Below are 17,313 nucleotides of genomic sequence, written 5' to 3'. Positions count from 1 at the left end.
CAGTTCATCTTTCACTTTATCATGAGCAAAATGCCCCAGGGAAGGGGGTTAGTCAAGCTACATCAGTAGGTCTGCATTAAACATGTAAGATGATCTTCTGGTGCTCGGGTATCTCCCAGTAGAACCACTGCCAAAAGCAAAAGGGTTTTTCCAGGAATACCAGGCCCTGCTGTTCCCTAACTCCACTTCCCTCCTTTCCTCCCTTCCTCCATTCTCCCACCACCCCTCCCCTGGCGCTGCAAAAACCTTCCCTCGAATTCCTCACATCTGGTCATTTCTGGGAAACACCCACGACAGGACTGTCCAACAAACCACAGGAAACAAAGCCTCTTGGTTTCTGCAGCTTGAAGAAGTACAGTAAATGCCCTCGGGGAGGGTCGGGCAGTGGGGCAGTATGGTTGTGGACTTTCTAGGAATTCCATTTAGATGGGAACATTGAGTAACTCTTTACTGTTTTTGTACTTAGAAGACAACTAGTTCTCTTTCAGCTTTTTGTGTTTTGTTTTTGCTCTTAAATTATGTATTTTTCTGCCTTCTCATTGTTCTCCCTTTTAAATATAGATTTAGGACATTAGCAGAATAACTGGTGTTGTCAGAGCAGCGATTGAAGAGCTGTTTCAGTGCCTCTTCAGGACACTAATATCTCCATGGACATTGATATAAATCATCTTCCAAAAAAATCTTGTATCTTATACTGCTGTGTTAACTTGCCAAATACGAATTCAACTGACCTGGTTAAATATAGGCTAAGTAAAAAAAATTTAAAAAGAACCCCAACACTGTCTCTTTAATCACTCTGGTTCAGACCAGAGGCCATGCTGTGATCATGCTGAAGCTTTCTATTACTAGACTTGCATTCTTTAGAGGGGAATAGCAACTACTTAACACCTTCAGGGGCATGATACACAGTCAGCTATCTTCCTGATACTCTTTTTTTTTTTCAAAGTCCTGTGAGTGACTCACTCATGCTCTCAATTTAGAAAGTGAATCAACGAGTATCAGAGGAAGACCTCAGAACAGAGCAGCAGCAGATGGCTTCGGCTTTGTTTTATGAAAATGTTTGACAAACGTGGCTGCAGAAATATTAGCAAATATTCATCGGCGTAGGTTTTAAAATATTCCAAGCAGCAGAGAGGCACAGTTTTAGCTTTATTGTGATAAACTAGCTTGTAAATCAGATCAGTTTTCACTCACTGTTCAGATCACTGAATGCAATTTGAAACAGTCTAGCAGTTTATTTCTCTATTATTTCTCTGTTGTGCTGTGTTGGGTGGCTGAGTGCGCCATAGTGTGCAAAGTAGTTTGAAACACCTGAGTAAAAACAATGCTGCCCAGTTGTAGTCTTTTAAAATGGGAGTTTTTAGGTGAAAAAAACACACACACACACACACACACACACACACACACACACAAAATAAAAAAACAGCAACAGCATGGAGATAATGCAGAATGAGGAAGTGTTGTGTCAGTATCAATACAAGAAAAGAAAGAAACTAAGTCTTTCTCTCTTTCCGTGAAATAGCCGGCTGCATATCACCTCTCTGTGACGTGAGTCTCACTGATTCAGACCAGAGCACCTCCATCACCTCCAGGGCAAAACACGCACATCCACAGTGTTCAAGGTCTGCTTCCACCGAATAAGACACAGGCCTGACATTTATTTACATACAGCGTGCATTACTGCTCTCCAGTCACTTAATGTGAAATTACCTTTATAAACTAACCTTTGCCAACTCATGGGTAAAGGCTGAAAGTTCACATCAGCCAGTTCTCAAGGTAGTTTCTAGTGTTGTCTGTAGGGCCACAGGTCAGGTTCTTTAGTTTCAAGAGTCAAGTCTCAATTCCCGACTCTTAATTCTTAATGGCTGGACCAATGAATTTTAATGGTTTAGCTGACCAGTGTCTGTGTAATGGTACTCTGTGTTTCCATTCTCTGTCAACTAATTTGAATAAATATTAGAAAAAGTTGGTGAGTTTACAGTCATAAATAGTAGCACAGATTCCATAATTAGGGGAGACTATTGGCTATTTTGAATTTATTTTACTAAAAATATGGGTTTTGGTTAGGGCTTCAAGTAACAGTTATTTCCAGGATAGATTAATATGTAGATTAAGCAGCAGGAAAATATATTAAATTATTAACTATCAAAATAACATGACTTTTGGTTACATGTTGACAGAATATGAGTGAAGCTGAACCAGATTTACTGCACTGTTTTTCTCCTTTAAAAAGGAATTTTAGGTGAAAATCCAGAAGTGATGAGCCTTATCTATGTAATACAGAGAGGACTTTATGTGGTGGCTTAGTGGACACACAGTGGTATAAAGACATATGAATCTCTTCTGCCTCTATGGCTCTTTCAGGTTCCATCTCTGCATGTGTCTTACCTTATTTTCTTTCTGTATCTCTTCTTCTATTACTCTCTCCATTGGCCTTTGTCCATCTCACTTTGTTCTCTACTTTCTGCCTTTCACCAGATGCTGACGGTTTCTGTGTCTAGTTGAACCTGTTAATCTGGTAATCCACAATGGATATCATACTCATCTCTTTCCTACAGATAAAAGTGGCCTATCTGATAATTATATTTTCCTCTCCATGTCTGTAAAAGGCTGCCCTTTCTCTTCATGCTTTGTTTTGGTCCCTGGGATTCTTCTGCTGGTATTGATTCGGTCTGTCCACATGCACTGGGCCTTTTCAGACCCATGGCTCTCATAAAGAGTATGTGACATTTGCACTGCACTGTGTGTCTAGATTGTGAAGTCAGACTCTTAAGTTTGAAAATAATATGTGTTCTGCAATATTTTCAAAAATGTCAGTCATTAATGTACTTGTGATTGAGTAATCAATTAATTCAGTAGTCAGTACAGGACTTACTATAATCTACATTTTAATGCAGCAAAGCAATTATCAACATTCTTTGTAGTAAAGAATGTGTGTTTTCTACACCTGAAGTCACTTAAATTGAGTGTTGCACTAGAGATATGTAATTAGGTTATTATTGTTTCAGAAGGAGAAATCGGCCTCATGGGTTTTAGTCTAACGCTTTCAAGTGTAACAGATGAAATACAAAACTAAACTCATCAAAGTCATGGGTCTGTTTTCAGATGTGGAAATTGCCAAAATATAATTGTTTTCAGTCCAGTAATTTCATAGTGTAGGTTTTGGCTGCAGTTTCCAGCAGGACTCATGGCAGGCAATTTAAATGAAAACCAAGCTGATTTGCTAATTGAGTGAAAAATGAGGCTCCTGAACTTGTGGCCTTAGCGTCACTGAGACACCCTGGAGGACTTTAGGTCAGTTCCTATCCATGCGAGTGTGTGTGTGAGCGTGTGTGTCTGAGATTGTGTTTGCGTGTGTGAGACAAAAAAGTAGTGGAACTTTCTGAGTCCGACTGTTTTTTGCAGAAGTATGAATGTAGCTGTGGTTGCTTGAGATCAAGCAAACACTCACCGACAAGACATTTTTGAAATGTTTTTGGTCATGGTCATGGTCATGGTCAAGAGTTTAGTACCTCCACTGTCATCTTCTGATGTTACACAGGAAGTGGTTTTCCCTTCATCCTCTCGGTTAATACTTGGAGGCTATTGTTACTGTATATACTGTGTTCAGTCGTATCATTGCTCTTTACAAGTGAAGACTGACTGCACTTCCTCTTTGTTGACCCTGAAGTGAAAGATTCACATCAAAACTTAATGATTTCAGTATGATCTAATTCTTCCTTTTGCAGTGAGCGCCACGTAAAAACATAGCTTTTGCATAACTAATAACTGGCATTCCTTAAAGCACACACACACACACATTAGTGGTTCATCCAACTTTACTGCTTTTGAGGTTAAATCATTGTAGTTAAGTTAAGAAAGAGTGTTTATTTGAGGACGCAGTGTGTTCCAGGTGGTAGCTCCACGTGCAGCCAGTAGGGGGAATCGACTGCTCACGCTGCCACCATCCACTTCTCGTCTCTACTCCTCTTCCCTGCGTTCTCCCAGGTTGTGGAAACACTGCAGCCCGCTGGTCTGTGTCTGGATCCCTCTCTTGCACAGAGCTGCTCAAGACCCTCCTACCGGCTGGGCTAGGGGAAGGAGGAGGCAGTCTGCTCTGCTCGCAGCCTCGGACGAGCCCCCTTTACCGCCCTGTCAGTGTGGAGGAGAAGGAGAGAGAGAGGCTGAGAGACTGAGTGATAGAGAAAGCGCACGCAAGAGAGAGAGAGAGAGCAACTGTGTGACAGAGAGAAAGAGAATGAGGCAAGCTGCTTAGAGGAGTGAGAGAGCCAAGGAAGAAATAAGGAACACATTTTACAAGAGCAGGAAGAGGGAGGATCGCAGACGAGGGACTCCTTCTTTACTGGACACCTGGGACACAGTCACTGTTTTTTTTTTTTTTTCACTCGTCTTCTAGCTGGAGCCCAGTGGATTGACTAACCTACCGGTGGATTTTTTAAATATGCGTGTATGCCACACCATTTAGAAACTAGGATAATTTCTATGTGTGATCTGCCCTCTTGCTAGCTCGACCGCTACAGACTGAGAGATTGCTTTCTGTGCCTGTGCTCGGCTCTCGTGCTGTGATTCTGCTCTGTGCACAAAGTGCATCTGTCGGCAACCGGTGCTGAGGATATCTCCCCTCTGTCAAACAGGACAGCACGCAGCCACCGTCGGATCAGACTACAGAGGAGAGAGAGAGAGAGAGTGTGTGTGTATGTAAGAGAGGGAAAGAGAGAGAGAGAGAAAGAGGGGCAGTGAGAGAGAGTCAGATTCACAGTGTGTTTGAGAGAGAGGCAGATTAAAGCTCAGGCGAAAGACTGGAGTGAAACAGCTTAAATAGAGAAGTGAACCTATACGTCCTCTCCCGTTTTCCTTGTCATCCCTTTCCTCCTCCTCTCCTCCTCCTCTTCCTCTCCCATTTTCCAACATTTACAGGACTGCCAGAGCTACTGCCACCTGCACCTCTTCACGTCTTCTCTTTCCTCTTCTTCCTCTACCTCACCCTTATCACGCGTTACTATCCGATACCAGCTGCTGACAGACACGCTGCTCTTGGTTCTAGCACTTGTGGAAATATTTCCATTGATCCAGCAGTAAGAGACTGAGTGAGCATCCGCCCTAAACTGAGGCTCCGGACCGGTGAGGCACCTTTCATCAGGAGCTTCTCCATCAGAGGCAGTCCCACTCCCAGCCGCTGTCCGGCGTGCAGACTCTGCCTTCTCCCTGGAGGACTGTTCTAGCGACACAGTGGTGCGGACAGCAAAGACAGGAATCGCACAGCCCCTCCACTCTATCCCATTGCTAGCTACTTGGCAGCTCCCACCCCCGTGTCACCATTCCCTGCCTCAGTGCTAAGGATTCCAGCTACATGGGCAAGCGATTGGAGCAGCAGCCAATGTACCCTCAGTACACCTACTACTACCCCCACTATCTCCAGACCAAGGTATGCCGCTCCTCTGATCTTCTTGCATTCCTCAAGCCCACTCATCTCCTCCTACACTACTGTCCCATCTCCCTCCCACCCTCCCTCACCCTCCCTCACCCTCCCTCACTCTCCCTCACTCTCCCTCACCCTCACCACCATTCCCTCCCCCACCTCTTCTCTTCCACTGCACTCCCTCCATCCTCCTCTCTTCCCTGAGTGGAGATGGGATTTGATGGATAGCTGGCCTTGGCTGTGATGGTTTCAGATGGCAGGTACCTCATTGGAGTTTAGATGTCTGTGTCAGTGTGTATGTGTGTGTCTGTGGGCATGTATATGTGTCTCTGAGTGAAGGATCAGGGATCAAGGCTGGAGGCTTTGGTCTACTGTTTGTCCAGCCTACTAGAGCGTTACTGGGAGCTGTCCAGTAACCTCCATCCATCCCTCACCTTCAAACCGATGAACTCTTGAAGTGACACACTGCAGTGGCACAAAGTGTAACATGTTGAATCACATGTAAAGTAAATTAAGAGGCTTTTGTTAATCAGACTGACAGCTCTTTTTGTGTTATCTCACACGAAACAGATGACAGAGTTAGGATACAGATTTAATTTACTAATGAAATAATTTCAAGCTGAATCTAGGCCATTGTTCAAATTCTTCAGTGCCACATTTCTAAAGGGGCAAAGAAAACATCTAATAATGAAGTTTCTAATTCACTAAAATAGCACAAATGTCAAGTTGTTGTGCTTTACGAGGAAGAGACAGTGAGGTTTTAAACTCTTCTTTTCTGTTGTGATGGTCTGTATGGTTCTGACACAGAGCAGGCATGAGGAAGGTTGCCCGTGTTTGCTCTAGCTGTAGTATGCATCAGTGCCTCTGGGATGCAAGCTCAGGCCTGGGCCCTGATGGCTGCCAGGACACTGGCTGGGCACACTACCCAGACATTATCGCGGGATTAAAATGGAAGCCTTTTGGGGATTAGTCTATTTGTTTTTCTGCCACATGCATAACACTAATTTCTGCCCATTATTGTGATGGTGTGATGCACAACAAAGGCCGATCAAGATGCTGAAGATGTGCAGTTGTAGTATATATTTTGTAGTCGCAGCCAGCACCTAAAGTAACATAGTGTATGATGTTATTACCTTAAACAGAAATTGCAAAGATAAATTTCCCTTTTCTTTAATTTGCAGATTTATTTTGTGCTTTAATGTGACCATTTAAAAGCCACCATTACATATAGAAAGGAATAAATAAGACTTGGTGTCGAATTTCAATGCTTTTTGGGTAACAACACAAATGAGCATCAAAAAAAAAGGCTTTCTTTAAAATCAGATATTCCCTGATCATGATTAGGGAACTTATGTAACTAGTAAATATTTCATTCAGGCAAAGTTTTTATTTAACTCTGAATCATTGAGAAAACATGTTTATTTTCCCACAAGAAAGGTATTGAAAAACGCATTGTTTTGATATTGATTTCAAAACTCAGCTGCTTTATTGGCAGCAGTGGGGAACATTTTCAAACAATACTCAGCCCAAGGAGTAACCGTTATAATGTAGCAAATTTCACTGATTTATAAGAATGAAAAAAAATAATAATAATAAGGGGGAGGAAATTGTTTATGCAATTAATGCATCAATAAAATTGATAAAACATAGCAGTTGTGTTGATACTTTTCCATGTGGAGCTATATTGTGAACCATTGCACTTCCAGCAGGGAGGACCTGCTTGCAGCCCCACCTGGCAGTCCACAAGCTCTCCCTGATTTATAGTTTAATACATTTGTGCTGCTGCCATATGGCTTCCCTCTCCCTCCCACTCCCCTCCTCTACTCCTTCCATCACCCCCCTTCTCTCTCCCTCCCCCTTCTTATATCTCAGAGTTACTCATCTCGGGGGCCTCTCAATCAGGGTATGCCCCTCCATTCCCCTTCCTCCCTCCCTTCCACTTTTCTTTTCCCCTTTTCCTCCCTCCTCTCGCTTTCTGCTTCCCTGTTCCGTTGCAACAGGGCCCCCTGCCTCCTTCGCCTATGCTGCAGTTCACTCCCAAGGTCAGCGCAGATCTGATCTTGCCACCGTCAGCGATTGATGTATCCTTGAGCGAGCTGCTAGGGTCCTGTGTCATGCAAACGAGACCCATGGTGGGGCGTGGAGGGGGGGCAAGAAGAGCATACATTTCCGTTTCTAAATCAGCAGCCGGCATTTATATTCATTTTCATGGTTAGTTAGCGTAGCCTGTGGCCTCGTAGGTTGATATGATAGAGCCACAGACAGGGTCAGTAGAAAAAAGGGAGGTGTGGAGAGAGGCCAGAGTGTTGGGCAATGTGGCCGAGAGGGCTGTGGAGAGCTATCTCACGCTCTCATTAGTGATCATTGATAGCTCGATTACAGCGAGGGGAGAAGGGCCTTGGCTGGCAGGTTTGCTTCACACAGTCGACAAAATCACATGGCAGTCATTTTGGCTTGACATGGACACACACATACACACAAATTCACTGCCAGTCCCCTTTTTTGCACACATACCTCTGCTCAGATTTAGCCATCAGTCTCAAATCACACAGGTATTTCTGTTCATCTTCATTGCTGCATTCTCAAAGTATAGCCTCATTTTCCCAAGAGATGTGGGCGGGGGGCATAAATATCTTGTAGGGACAGGGAGGGGGAGTGGGGCGTAACTCACACCAAAGTATTGCCATACTCCTTCTCTCGCCTCCATTTTATGACACATATTTGAGATTCTATGCATAGAAAATTTATAGAGCATCTGTGCCCGGTTACAGCAGAGGGCTTTATTATAAAGTAGAAGCTAAACATTGTCATAATGGCATGGCAGAATCATTTGAGACGCCTTCTGAATTTGGGGTTCCTTTATCCCCTCTCTATGGGTGTATTATATTCTGATTTAATGGAGCTATCTGATGCTGTCCAGAATGTGCTAGTCAGCCCAGATTAGAATGTGAAAGTCAGAGAATGAGATGAAACAATAACATTTGGCTTTCTATTGATTAGTGCAGTGGGGCGTAGCATGTGCTTCTCTTTAGCTGAATTATTGATTCCTGAAAGAGGATTTGTGTGTGTCTGTGTGTGCACATTAGAGTGTCTGTGTGTGTATGTGTGGCGCTTTTATTTGAGCTTATGGCTGGGGGGAGCTGGCAGGAAGCTGCTTTGATGAGAGGATCCTTTAAAGGCCCTATTTTTGCCTATGCCCCAGCTGATCAGTCCATGGAGTCATTTGCTGAAATTCGGCCTTTGCTCAAGTCTCTTCCATGTGAGTGTGATGTTTAGTGCTGCTCACAGCTTGCAGCGTGCATTCAACTTTAATGACAGGTAATAGATGTGCATCATAAATGCCAAAATTACAGTAAAGCGCCTAACTCCGGCCCGAGCTCGGCCCCTCCCCTCACCCATGAGAACATTACAGCACATAGATCAGTTACTGTTATTTTATGATAGTGTTTAGGAAGGAATATACATTTCAACCAAATGTGTGCACTAAGTGCCTGTTAGTCTTTGCGTGCATTGTATCTCATTTTCTCTCAATGACAGGCATTTTCAGTTCTCTGTTTCATTATTATGCACACAACTCTCAAAAGGAACACTCAAATTACTGATAAGCTACCTTGGATACCTGTAGTAAATTCTACTTTTCATAGACAGATAGATACATAGATAGACATACTTAATTGATCCTGTGAGGGAAATTGTCATATTTCACATTTCTTGTGATATTCTGTTGGCTTTAGTGGTGCTTCACTATATGCACAAAAGATACCTGACACTGCTTTTACCCTTGTGTTGTAACACCACTGATAGGCAGGGTCATTACTTGCCTAATGTCAGCAATCTCGCACACAGGCAAACAGCACACAGACACACAAGGATGCACTACAAAAGTACACGCAGAAGCACGCAGTTGCGCTGTGGCTGTGATCTGGGAGCAGGCAGTCATCTGTGTTACGTTCAGCCTAGTACATACAGAACCCGAGAAGCAGAGAGGGGCAGATTGAGGTAGATTTAGCAGCGGCTAATGTCCCTGGCCTTAAGTAAACACCAGTCAATAGAGCCCTTTGAGAGGATCGGTGCCTGTATATGCCCCTGCCATAGGCACCATTTATACTCTGTCTAATTCTTTGTAAATGGAGGAAAAGATGGAGGGAAGGGATGTATGTGTGTGTGTGAGAGAGAAGGAAAGACAGGGAGTAGAGGGATGGATGGGAGGGAGGGGCCAGTTAAAAGCAAGGAAAAGGGTTTGGTTACATTATATGGGGTGATCCATTGTGCTACAGAAATAACAACAGAGCCATCTAAATCCTGCTTTAATGCTTCGATAGAGGAGAAAGAGAAACATACAGACAGGGGGGAGACAGATATACACAGACATTGAAAACAAGCAAAATCAAAGGCAGAGCAAAAGGAACCGTTTGCAAAGTCTTTCATTATATCAGTTATCAGTTGCGTAAAACACAGCTAGCAGCTTAGTCCCCTCTGTCTCCGCTGATGTGGATCTGCTTTGAAGAGTTTATCAAGGGCTTTCAGGGCTGGAAAAATACACTTCTTATATTACAGTTACTAAAGCCCAGCCCTATTTTGAGTCTGGGACGATATGCTCTTATTAGCACTAAGACAGGGGTAGCATAACTCATTCCCCCACTTGTAATTCTTAATACGTGCCTCACGACTGACTGCCCGAAACAAAATACTGTCCCTGCCTTGCTGTAAATCTTAACCCATCATGCACTCTCTCTTAGCTAGCTCAAATTGACAGGCTTTTTAGCCAGAGCTCTATCTTGCTTTCTTTCTTATTTTCATTTTTTTTTTTTTTTTTTTGGCCAATCCCTCAGCTCATGTGGTCAAGAGCCTTTTTGATCATTAATCAACTAATAGGTCCTGTTTCTTGTCTGCCTGTGCCTGTGGCTTTATCCAACCGTACAATCCCTTAATGTGTAACTGTCAGTCAATGAGGCAGACAACTCCATTTATTTGCTATAGCCTGTGTGTACATGCACAAACATGCACTCACACACAGACAAACACACTACAGTAGGGGGTACTCTTAACCCTTCTCATCTATCAACTGACAGCCCTGCCCTATCTGTGCACCCATACTTTAAGGTTGCGTGTGCATTACTGTTTCCCGCAGCCTCTCATAAGCCACAGAACAGAGTGCTGAGACCTGGCCCTCTGCATGCTGCCGTCCACATCTCATTACAGCCGCTTTACCGGAGTTGCTCTCTCAACAGTGATACCCATTTTGTTAGAAGAGCAAAGGAGAGATGTACAAAGGCGAGGGAAAATGAGATAGCAAGCTCTTTTTCATTTTCTATTGGCTGTATCTCTAAAGATGGGAGGAGGAACCTAGTCTGTATTAGCTTTGGAGTAAATAGGGGGTTGTAAGTATAGCAACAATGATACATGTGTGCTTATATTGCACGGCATGGTTTACGTGCACAGATGGTGTGTAAGTTTCTGCGTGCAAAGCTGTGCAAGAGAAGTCTGTCAATAAGAATTGATACAAGTCGTGGACAAATACTATGTGTGTGAGACTGTTTGCGGTCTAGTGCTTAGAGTGAAGGTCTCAAAATCAGGTCACATTTTGCTTCTCCACAATAGGCTCATGTCATATTGAAGTGTCCTTGAGCAAGACACTGAACAAAGTACCTGCTCACTCACTGGAGGTCGCTGTGAAAAACAGCATCCGAGATAAATGCCTGAAATATAAAATGATGTGCTTGGTGGTGGAGTTCTGGCCCCAGGGAATCTTGTCTCCGAACTCTCTTTCCCGGACCATCTGGAGATAACAGACGACTCTGGCCGGTGCTGCGGGAGGGAGGAACTACCTGTGTGGTGAAATGGGGTAGAAGGGGAGTTAGGTGGTGGAGTGAATAGGGCGAGTTTCCTTCAACTGGAAAACCTGGGTTAAGACACTGAATCCCCTCCAGCCTCCTAAGGTACTGCTGTGAATAGAAGCACACACAGAAACACACCCAAAAAGCCTTACTGGGATCATTCCTGTATCAAATTGTGGATGTGAACTTTTAACCCCACATGGTCAGTAGTATCTATGTAGATTAGGCATGTCTTGAATTTACAAATATTTTTAAATGTAATGGAATTATTTGTCCCAGGATGTAGTTCTCTTCCTTTTGAGGAACTGAAATGAAACACTTTTTTTTAATGTTTTCTACATTTTTGAAGTGTTCCTACAGAGAGAAATAGGCATTCAGAGACAACATAAAACGAGACAGAGAGAGACAGATTTAGAGCCAGATGAAACGAGACACATGATGTGCCCTTCAAACCCACCAACGCGGCAGGACTCTACAAATACACCTGCTTTTTTTCCTCTTTCTTGTTTTTACTAACATTTCTTTCTGTAACATAGTATCTGCCTGGAGCTGTCTGCTCTGGCCCACTGTTTCCCTCTTCGGTCTCTCCTGGCATGGCGTTTTCACACTCTATTTTCCGTCTCCCCTTTTGCAGTACTGGTGGGGTACAGTCTCAAAATTTTGTCCCTTTTCATCTTTGACTGTTTATGTATCCCCCACACTTTTGCTCACATCAATCTTTCTTGCTCCTATTTTCGCCAAGCCTCCCTTCATCTTTAAATTCTCTTTCATGTTGCCCCTCTTTGTAATTACTCTTTCTCATCCTCCGTTGCTTTTGCGTGCCTCTTCCTCTATTTCCGGGAGCCCCTGCTGTCTGCTGGGCATGGTGTCCTGCCATCTGTGCAGGATGACATGAGTGGCTGGAGAGACAACTTCTGTGTTAGACCCTTTTAGTACATACAGAACAACATATGGAATATAATAAAAGTCAAACAACCATTTACAATTTCAAATGGATATAATAATTCTGTGAGTATGGGGACTATTTAAAAAAAAAAAAAAAAAAAAAAAAAAATATATATATATATATATATAATTGTTAGGTCTGTATGTAAACGTTGCCTAACATCTATTTGGCAACATTATAGCCAATATTTTCCAACTGAAGGGAATACATGGAAGCGAATATATTTAGTCAGGGATTATCAACTTTGTTGAAAAAGAGATAAAGGGATTACAAACTTTGTTGAAACTTCTGTTGGCTTCTGTTGCTGCTCAGTAGATACTGAATAATACCTCTGAACAAGACTGAATCCTTTCACTGTGTGGTTTTGTACTTTTCTCTGGATTTTTCTTCTAACCTGAGAATAGCACTGTTCTACATAGTACAAGCAGCTCCTGTATTATTCAAACAATTGAATATATTTCTGAGAGTTGAGTGAGCCAGGACAGAAGACCGAACTGGTGGTGAAGGATGTCAAGTCACGTGCCGGCAAAGTGAGTGTGAGGGAGGGGGAAGTAACTGCACCTCATGAGAGACAGACAGGCAGAGAAGGGCTTTTGTTTTTCTAGTGTAACTGAAGCTCTCGGTGTCTGCTGCCCTACCTTTGGCATGCCAGTCCACATGAAGAATGCTCAGGTTGCCGGTATAGCAACAGCGGCAGTGGAAGGGTAGGAGGAGGTGGCAGCTTGACTCGCGTTCACTGACTCAGACTCAGCCGGGGTAATTGCTCCTGCATTTTTAACGAGTGGCTGCTGCGTACACTTTGAGGAGCAGCGCACCGGAGGATCCCCGCATGGCTCCTACTGCAGTAGAATTGCCTTTTCACCTTCCTCACTGAGGGCATCTGAGGGAGACCGAAGTCTGCTTTATATATTCATATCTAATCAGACCTAAATGTCTCTTTATCATCATGAGTGGTGTTGTGAATTTAATATGTTAACCAAGTGAAGCCCTTGTACGTGTGAAGTGTTGTAAAGACAGTTTTCCCATGCTGATCGTGAGGGCACTCTGCAGGGAAAAGAGAGGCTGCACAGACAGTGTTGTCATTCTCATCTGGTTTCAGCTTATTATTGGGTTGTAGTCCTAGTCTGTGGTCTGCCCCACAACCAGACACGTGTTATGGCAAACACAGTGCATAATAGCGATGAGTTCATAATCAAAACAGTCTACTATGTAGGCGATAGTGTGTCTTCCATTAAACCTTTTTCTCGGAAAGTCTTGCAAAAGGGAGTGTCACTTGTGCTATATTGAATAGTTGAAAAGTCTGATTTTTTTTTTTTCTTTTTTTAGCACCAGAGAATCAGGTTCAAAATTAGAGACTGGAAAATCACCTATGTAGAATGAAAAAAAAGAGGTTGGAAAGATCAACAGTCTTCTTTTTCACAGTGGTCTTTCATTTAACTAATGACAGAGAAAATTCTTTGCCAGTGTACATCTCACTTTGAGGAATTTGCATTTCATTTCCATTGTGGGTGCACCAGCCGATTACCTGGTGTCTTCACCTAGATATTCACACATGGAAACCAGAGGAAACACCAGTCACAGTCATGCAAATGGTAGTATAGCCTTTCCACTGTGATTACTGTAGGAGGCCCCTGTCGCCCCTCTTCTAAACACATATACTGCTGCCTGCAACACTGACTCTACGCAGCTGCATTAGTAGTGGCAGGCTCAATGAAAATACCGTGTCACGCATAGCCTGAAAAATGGCTCCGTAAAAAGCCAATTCTGCCATGAATGAGGATAAGCAAATAGGCATGAGCGCTTGAATAGCTGCCAGTCCTGTCAGATTCCCCCTCTCACCCAGCCACAATGAGCCCCTATACAAATAAGGATACGTGCACCAATTTAGCACAGCAGATGAACCTTGCGAAGCCTTGTCGAGCAAGTGGGGGATTACCAAGAGCAAACAGGCCTTTCTCCCAGCTTTATTTGAGTTAAATGACTCAAGCCACCCTCTTAGATATTGCCTGAATGCTTTCTCTGGCAGACCCTTCCATTGCTCCAGCCGCTTCTGAGGCCACAACTTGTGTGCATTAGTCAGCGTATGGAAAAACACTGAGTAGGACAGGTAGGCGGCATGAATTAGATTGCAAGGACACTGATGCAGGGAGCAAACTGAGCCGGTGGAGTCGCAAACCACGATAAATGGAAAGAAGAGGAGCGGAGAAAGCCCTCGGCATGATAGAGTCCAATTGGAGGAGAGATTATTATTCTTCACCAGTAATTAGTAGCACATAAACAGCCAGTGGCAACAGAATTAAAAAGTGTCATTATGATATGTGGTCTCCATACAAGATGCCGGTTCTTTCCCTTTTCAATTGTTAATCATGTTGCCTCACAGACATCCCCTGCGTGTGCTTGGAGAGGGTAAGGATTCAGTTTGTAGCAGATGAATGGCTGAAAATGACAAACCCATTGGAGGGTTTGATGCAGAACACTGGGTTCCCCCTGTACAATCTACACGGAGGCAAATGCTGTCTCCTGTCTCCCCTTTTCCCCTAAATTATTAAGGTCACTCACATTTCAGAGAGAAACAGCAGGACAGAGAGTGTGTGTGAGAGAGAGGAAATGCATGCAGGAATCAATGCTTTTGTATGCGTTTAAGTAAGACAAATCTTACTTTGTGTCTGTATTAAAATATGCACGATATTACAAGTTTTGAATAAATGCAAATGTTAGCGTTTGAGTACTTTTACAGTTGATGAATCCTGATGTTTTCATCTTCCTGGATTTTTTTGTCCTTGGGCTCTTAATGAAAATGTTAGAAAACAGTGGCTTTGAAAAACAGTTACTTACTAATTCCCTGTCTGCTTTCTCTCTCTCATTAGCTGTCTTGAGTACCCTGTGGAAGACTTGTATCCATTATTTATCTCTAGCCCCAAAAAACAACAGCTGCATGCTTGTGTAACCGCCATATGTTATGCTTCTTCCAACATATTGAGAGGAATCATGCTGTATAGGGAACTTTATATCAACCCGCAGAGATCTGTTTCAAGCCCCATGCGGACTTGCTGCACTTGAATTATTTCCTGTATGCTTATTTTTTTCCAGATATCAATGGAAAATACACTAGAAACTTCCCTCAACAGCGAAAACTTAAAGTACATCAGGCAATTAACCATAGCAGCACCTTGCCAGGTATTTTCGGATGCTCCAGCACCACTGGAACCGTCAGAGGAAGGGGAGGGAGGGTCACATTAGGATTCAGCCGATAAAGCAATAAACTCTTGTAGGAGCTGCAGTCGGCGCCATTCAGTGCAGATTCTGTGTCCTCAGCACTTTGGGCCTGCAATTAATCACTAAGCTGACATTACCCCGCCTTCCTGCGAACGTTGGATAAACACTCTGGCAATGGCGAGCCAACGTTCCCTGCCACAGACCCGGTGTAATCGTTCAGACGACTGTTGACGCTCGCTCTCTCTCAGAAATGTTTAGGAATTCTGTGCCCCAGTTATGTAGACTTCCTGTAGAGTGCAGGATGATCTGCTGATCTGTTTAGTTGTAGATAGCAGTCTAACAGCCCTCCAGAGCTACAGCAGGCGGCCCCTGCTCCATCATTCCCCACTCAAGGGTTACAGAGGACGCTTGGCTCTCATGGCTGATGTGTGGCAGCATTAACTAGCATGTCGCATCTGTTTAACCCATGTGTGTGTTTGTGTGTATGTGTATGTGTGTGTTTGGCATTGTACACTTCTCTGCTGGTGTGACTGCATGGCAGTTGCCACAGTGATTTGTGAAATGGGACGCCTCTGAGCCTGTTGAGGCTTTATTAAGAGGATTGCTGGCAGTGTATGCTGTATTGTTACCATAGCAATAGTTGCCAATAGTGTGCGCTTACCTAGCCCATTGTTTGACAGTGGGTCAGACAGGGTTACATTAAAGTAACCTCCATAACCCTAAGGTAGTTTTCCAGTAGGCAGTTGTTTTGGATTCAATTCCAAGTTGGCAAAATAATAAGATTTATTAAGTTTTTTCATCTCTTACCAAGTTGTTAATCTTGTCTTTGTTTATATTTTTAATAGTAAAGAGTGTGTAAGTCTTTTTTGTTGTCATTCACATAAACAGAAAAGCAATAATCTGTTAGTTCTTTAAATGCCAGTCTGCTGGGTTCTATCTCAGAAAAGTAGGTCAGTTATAGTTTGGCAAAACAACCATCTCTCAAGGTCAGATTACTGACTTTTTCCAGAGCTTTCAGCAGTATCGCATGGTCTTCATCAGCATAAGGAGTTTGCTCTGTTGTGATGAAATGCGAACCTCAGAAGCTGTTATGATTTCATCCATAGCAGTTTAAAGACTTACTCCATGTTGTCTTGTAGGTATAAATAATGGATGCACTACTATTTCCAATGTCAAGAATGGACTTTCACACTAGTTAGTTATAACTTTATCCAAACCTATGGTTTAAATTTAAAAAGCAGTTTTGATGCTAAATTCAGATTTTGTAAAAAGCTATTGAACCCCAGCCCTATATAACCCTAACCTTAATCTTTATCTTTTTGTTGCAGCCTAGTCTTACAAAGAATGTTTTATCATTCAAATTATCTTTTTATTTTTTTAACTAATAGATATCATCAAACTTTTACATATTCATAAAGCATGAAACTCCTTATACACACTTGGGGCATGTGAGAGAAGGTTCACACACTTTTAAAACCCCAACATACATATGGACCCACATTGTCATGTGCATACATAACAGCCTGAGAGGAAACATGAGAGAGCAGGACGTTTATCGTTGAGGAAGGAGGCGGGGGGGTTGTATGTGAGGAAGGGTGGGAGCCCTGTTGAGTTCACTGAGTTCACGGGAGGGGACTGAAACATAGCTCTCCCTCCTGCAGTCTCCCTCTTTCTCCCTCTTTCTCAACCATAGTTGATCTGAATAATTTATCTCATATAATTTATCTCTGCCGCTCTATCTCATTCACTCTTGCACACAAACACACTCTCTCACACACGCACACTGACATGCAATTATCTCCCTCTCCGCATAAACACACACATGCCTCCGGGGGTTGGGTCCTGGGGCTGGTGTGGAGTGAGCAAGCTGGAATCTGCACAGAGGGAAACCTGAT

General features: G+C 43.2%; 1 protein-coding gene across 7 annotated transcripts in view; it reads left to right on the top strand.

The window, feature by feature from the left end:
- The window catches only part of rbms3 (RNA binding motif, single stranded interacting protein), a 253,831-nt gene that overhangs the window by 69,659 nt on the left and 166,859 nt on the right, over positions 1-17,313 (top strand). For 4 of the 7 annotated variants that reach the window (XM_041052654.1, XM_041052652.1, XM_041052653.1 and 1 more), the window contains exon 1: positions 4,170-5,425. The exons of the other annotated variants lie outside the window; for them this stretch is intronic. In XM_041052654.1, the coding sequence (XP_040908588.1) occupies positions 5,351-5,425 (75 nt within the window). In that variant the 5' untranslated portion in view covers positions 4,170-5,350. Of the gene's footprint in view, positions 1-4,169; positions 5,426-17,313 lie in introns of those variants that run through there. 7 annotated transcript variants of the gene reach the window in all.

Source organism: Toxotes jaculatrix, chromosome 13 (genome assembly GCF_017976425.1).
Source record: "Toxotes jaculatrix isolate fToxJac2 chromosome 13, fToxJac2.pri, whole genome shotgun sequence".
Taxonomy (NCBI): Eukaryota; Metazoa; Chordata; class Actinopteri; family Toxotidae; genus Toxotes; species Toxotes jaculatrix.
Note: the sequence above shows the minus strand (reverse complement) of the source record. Positions and strands in the feature narration are given on the sequence as shown.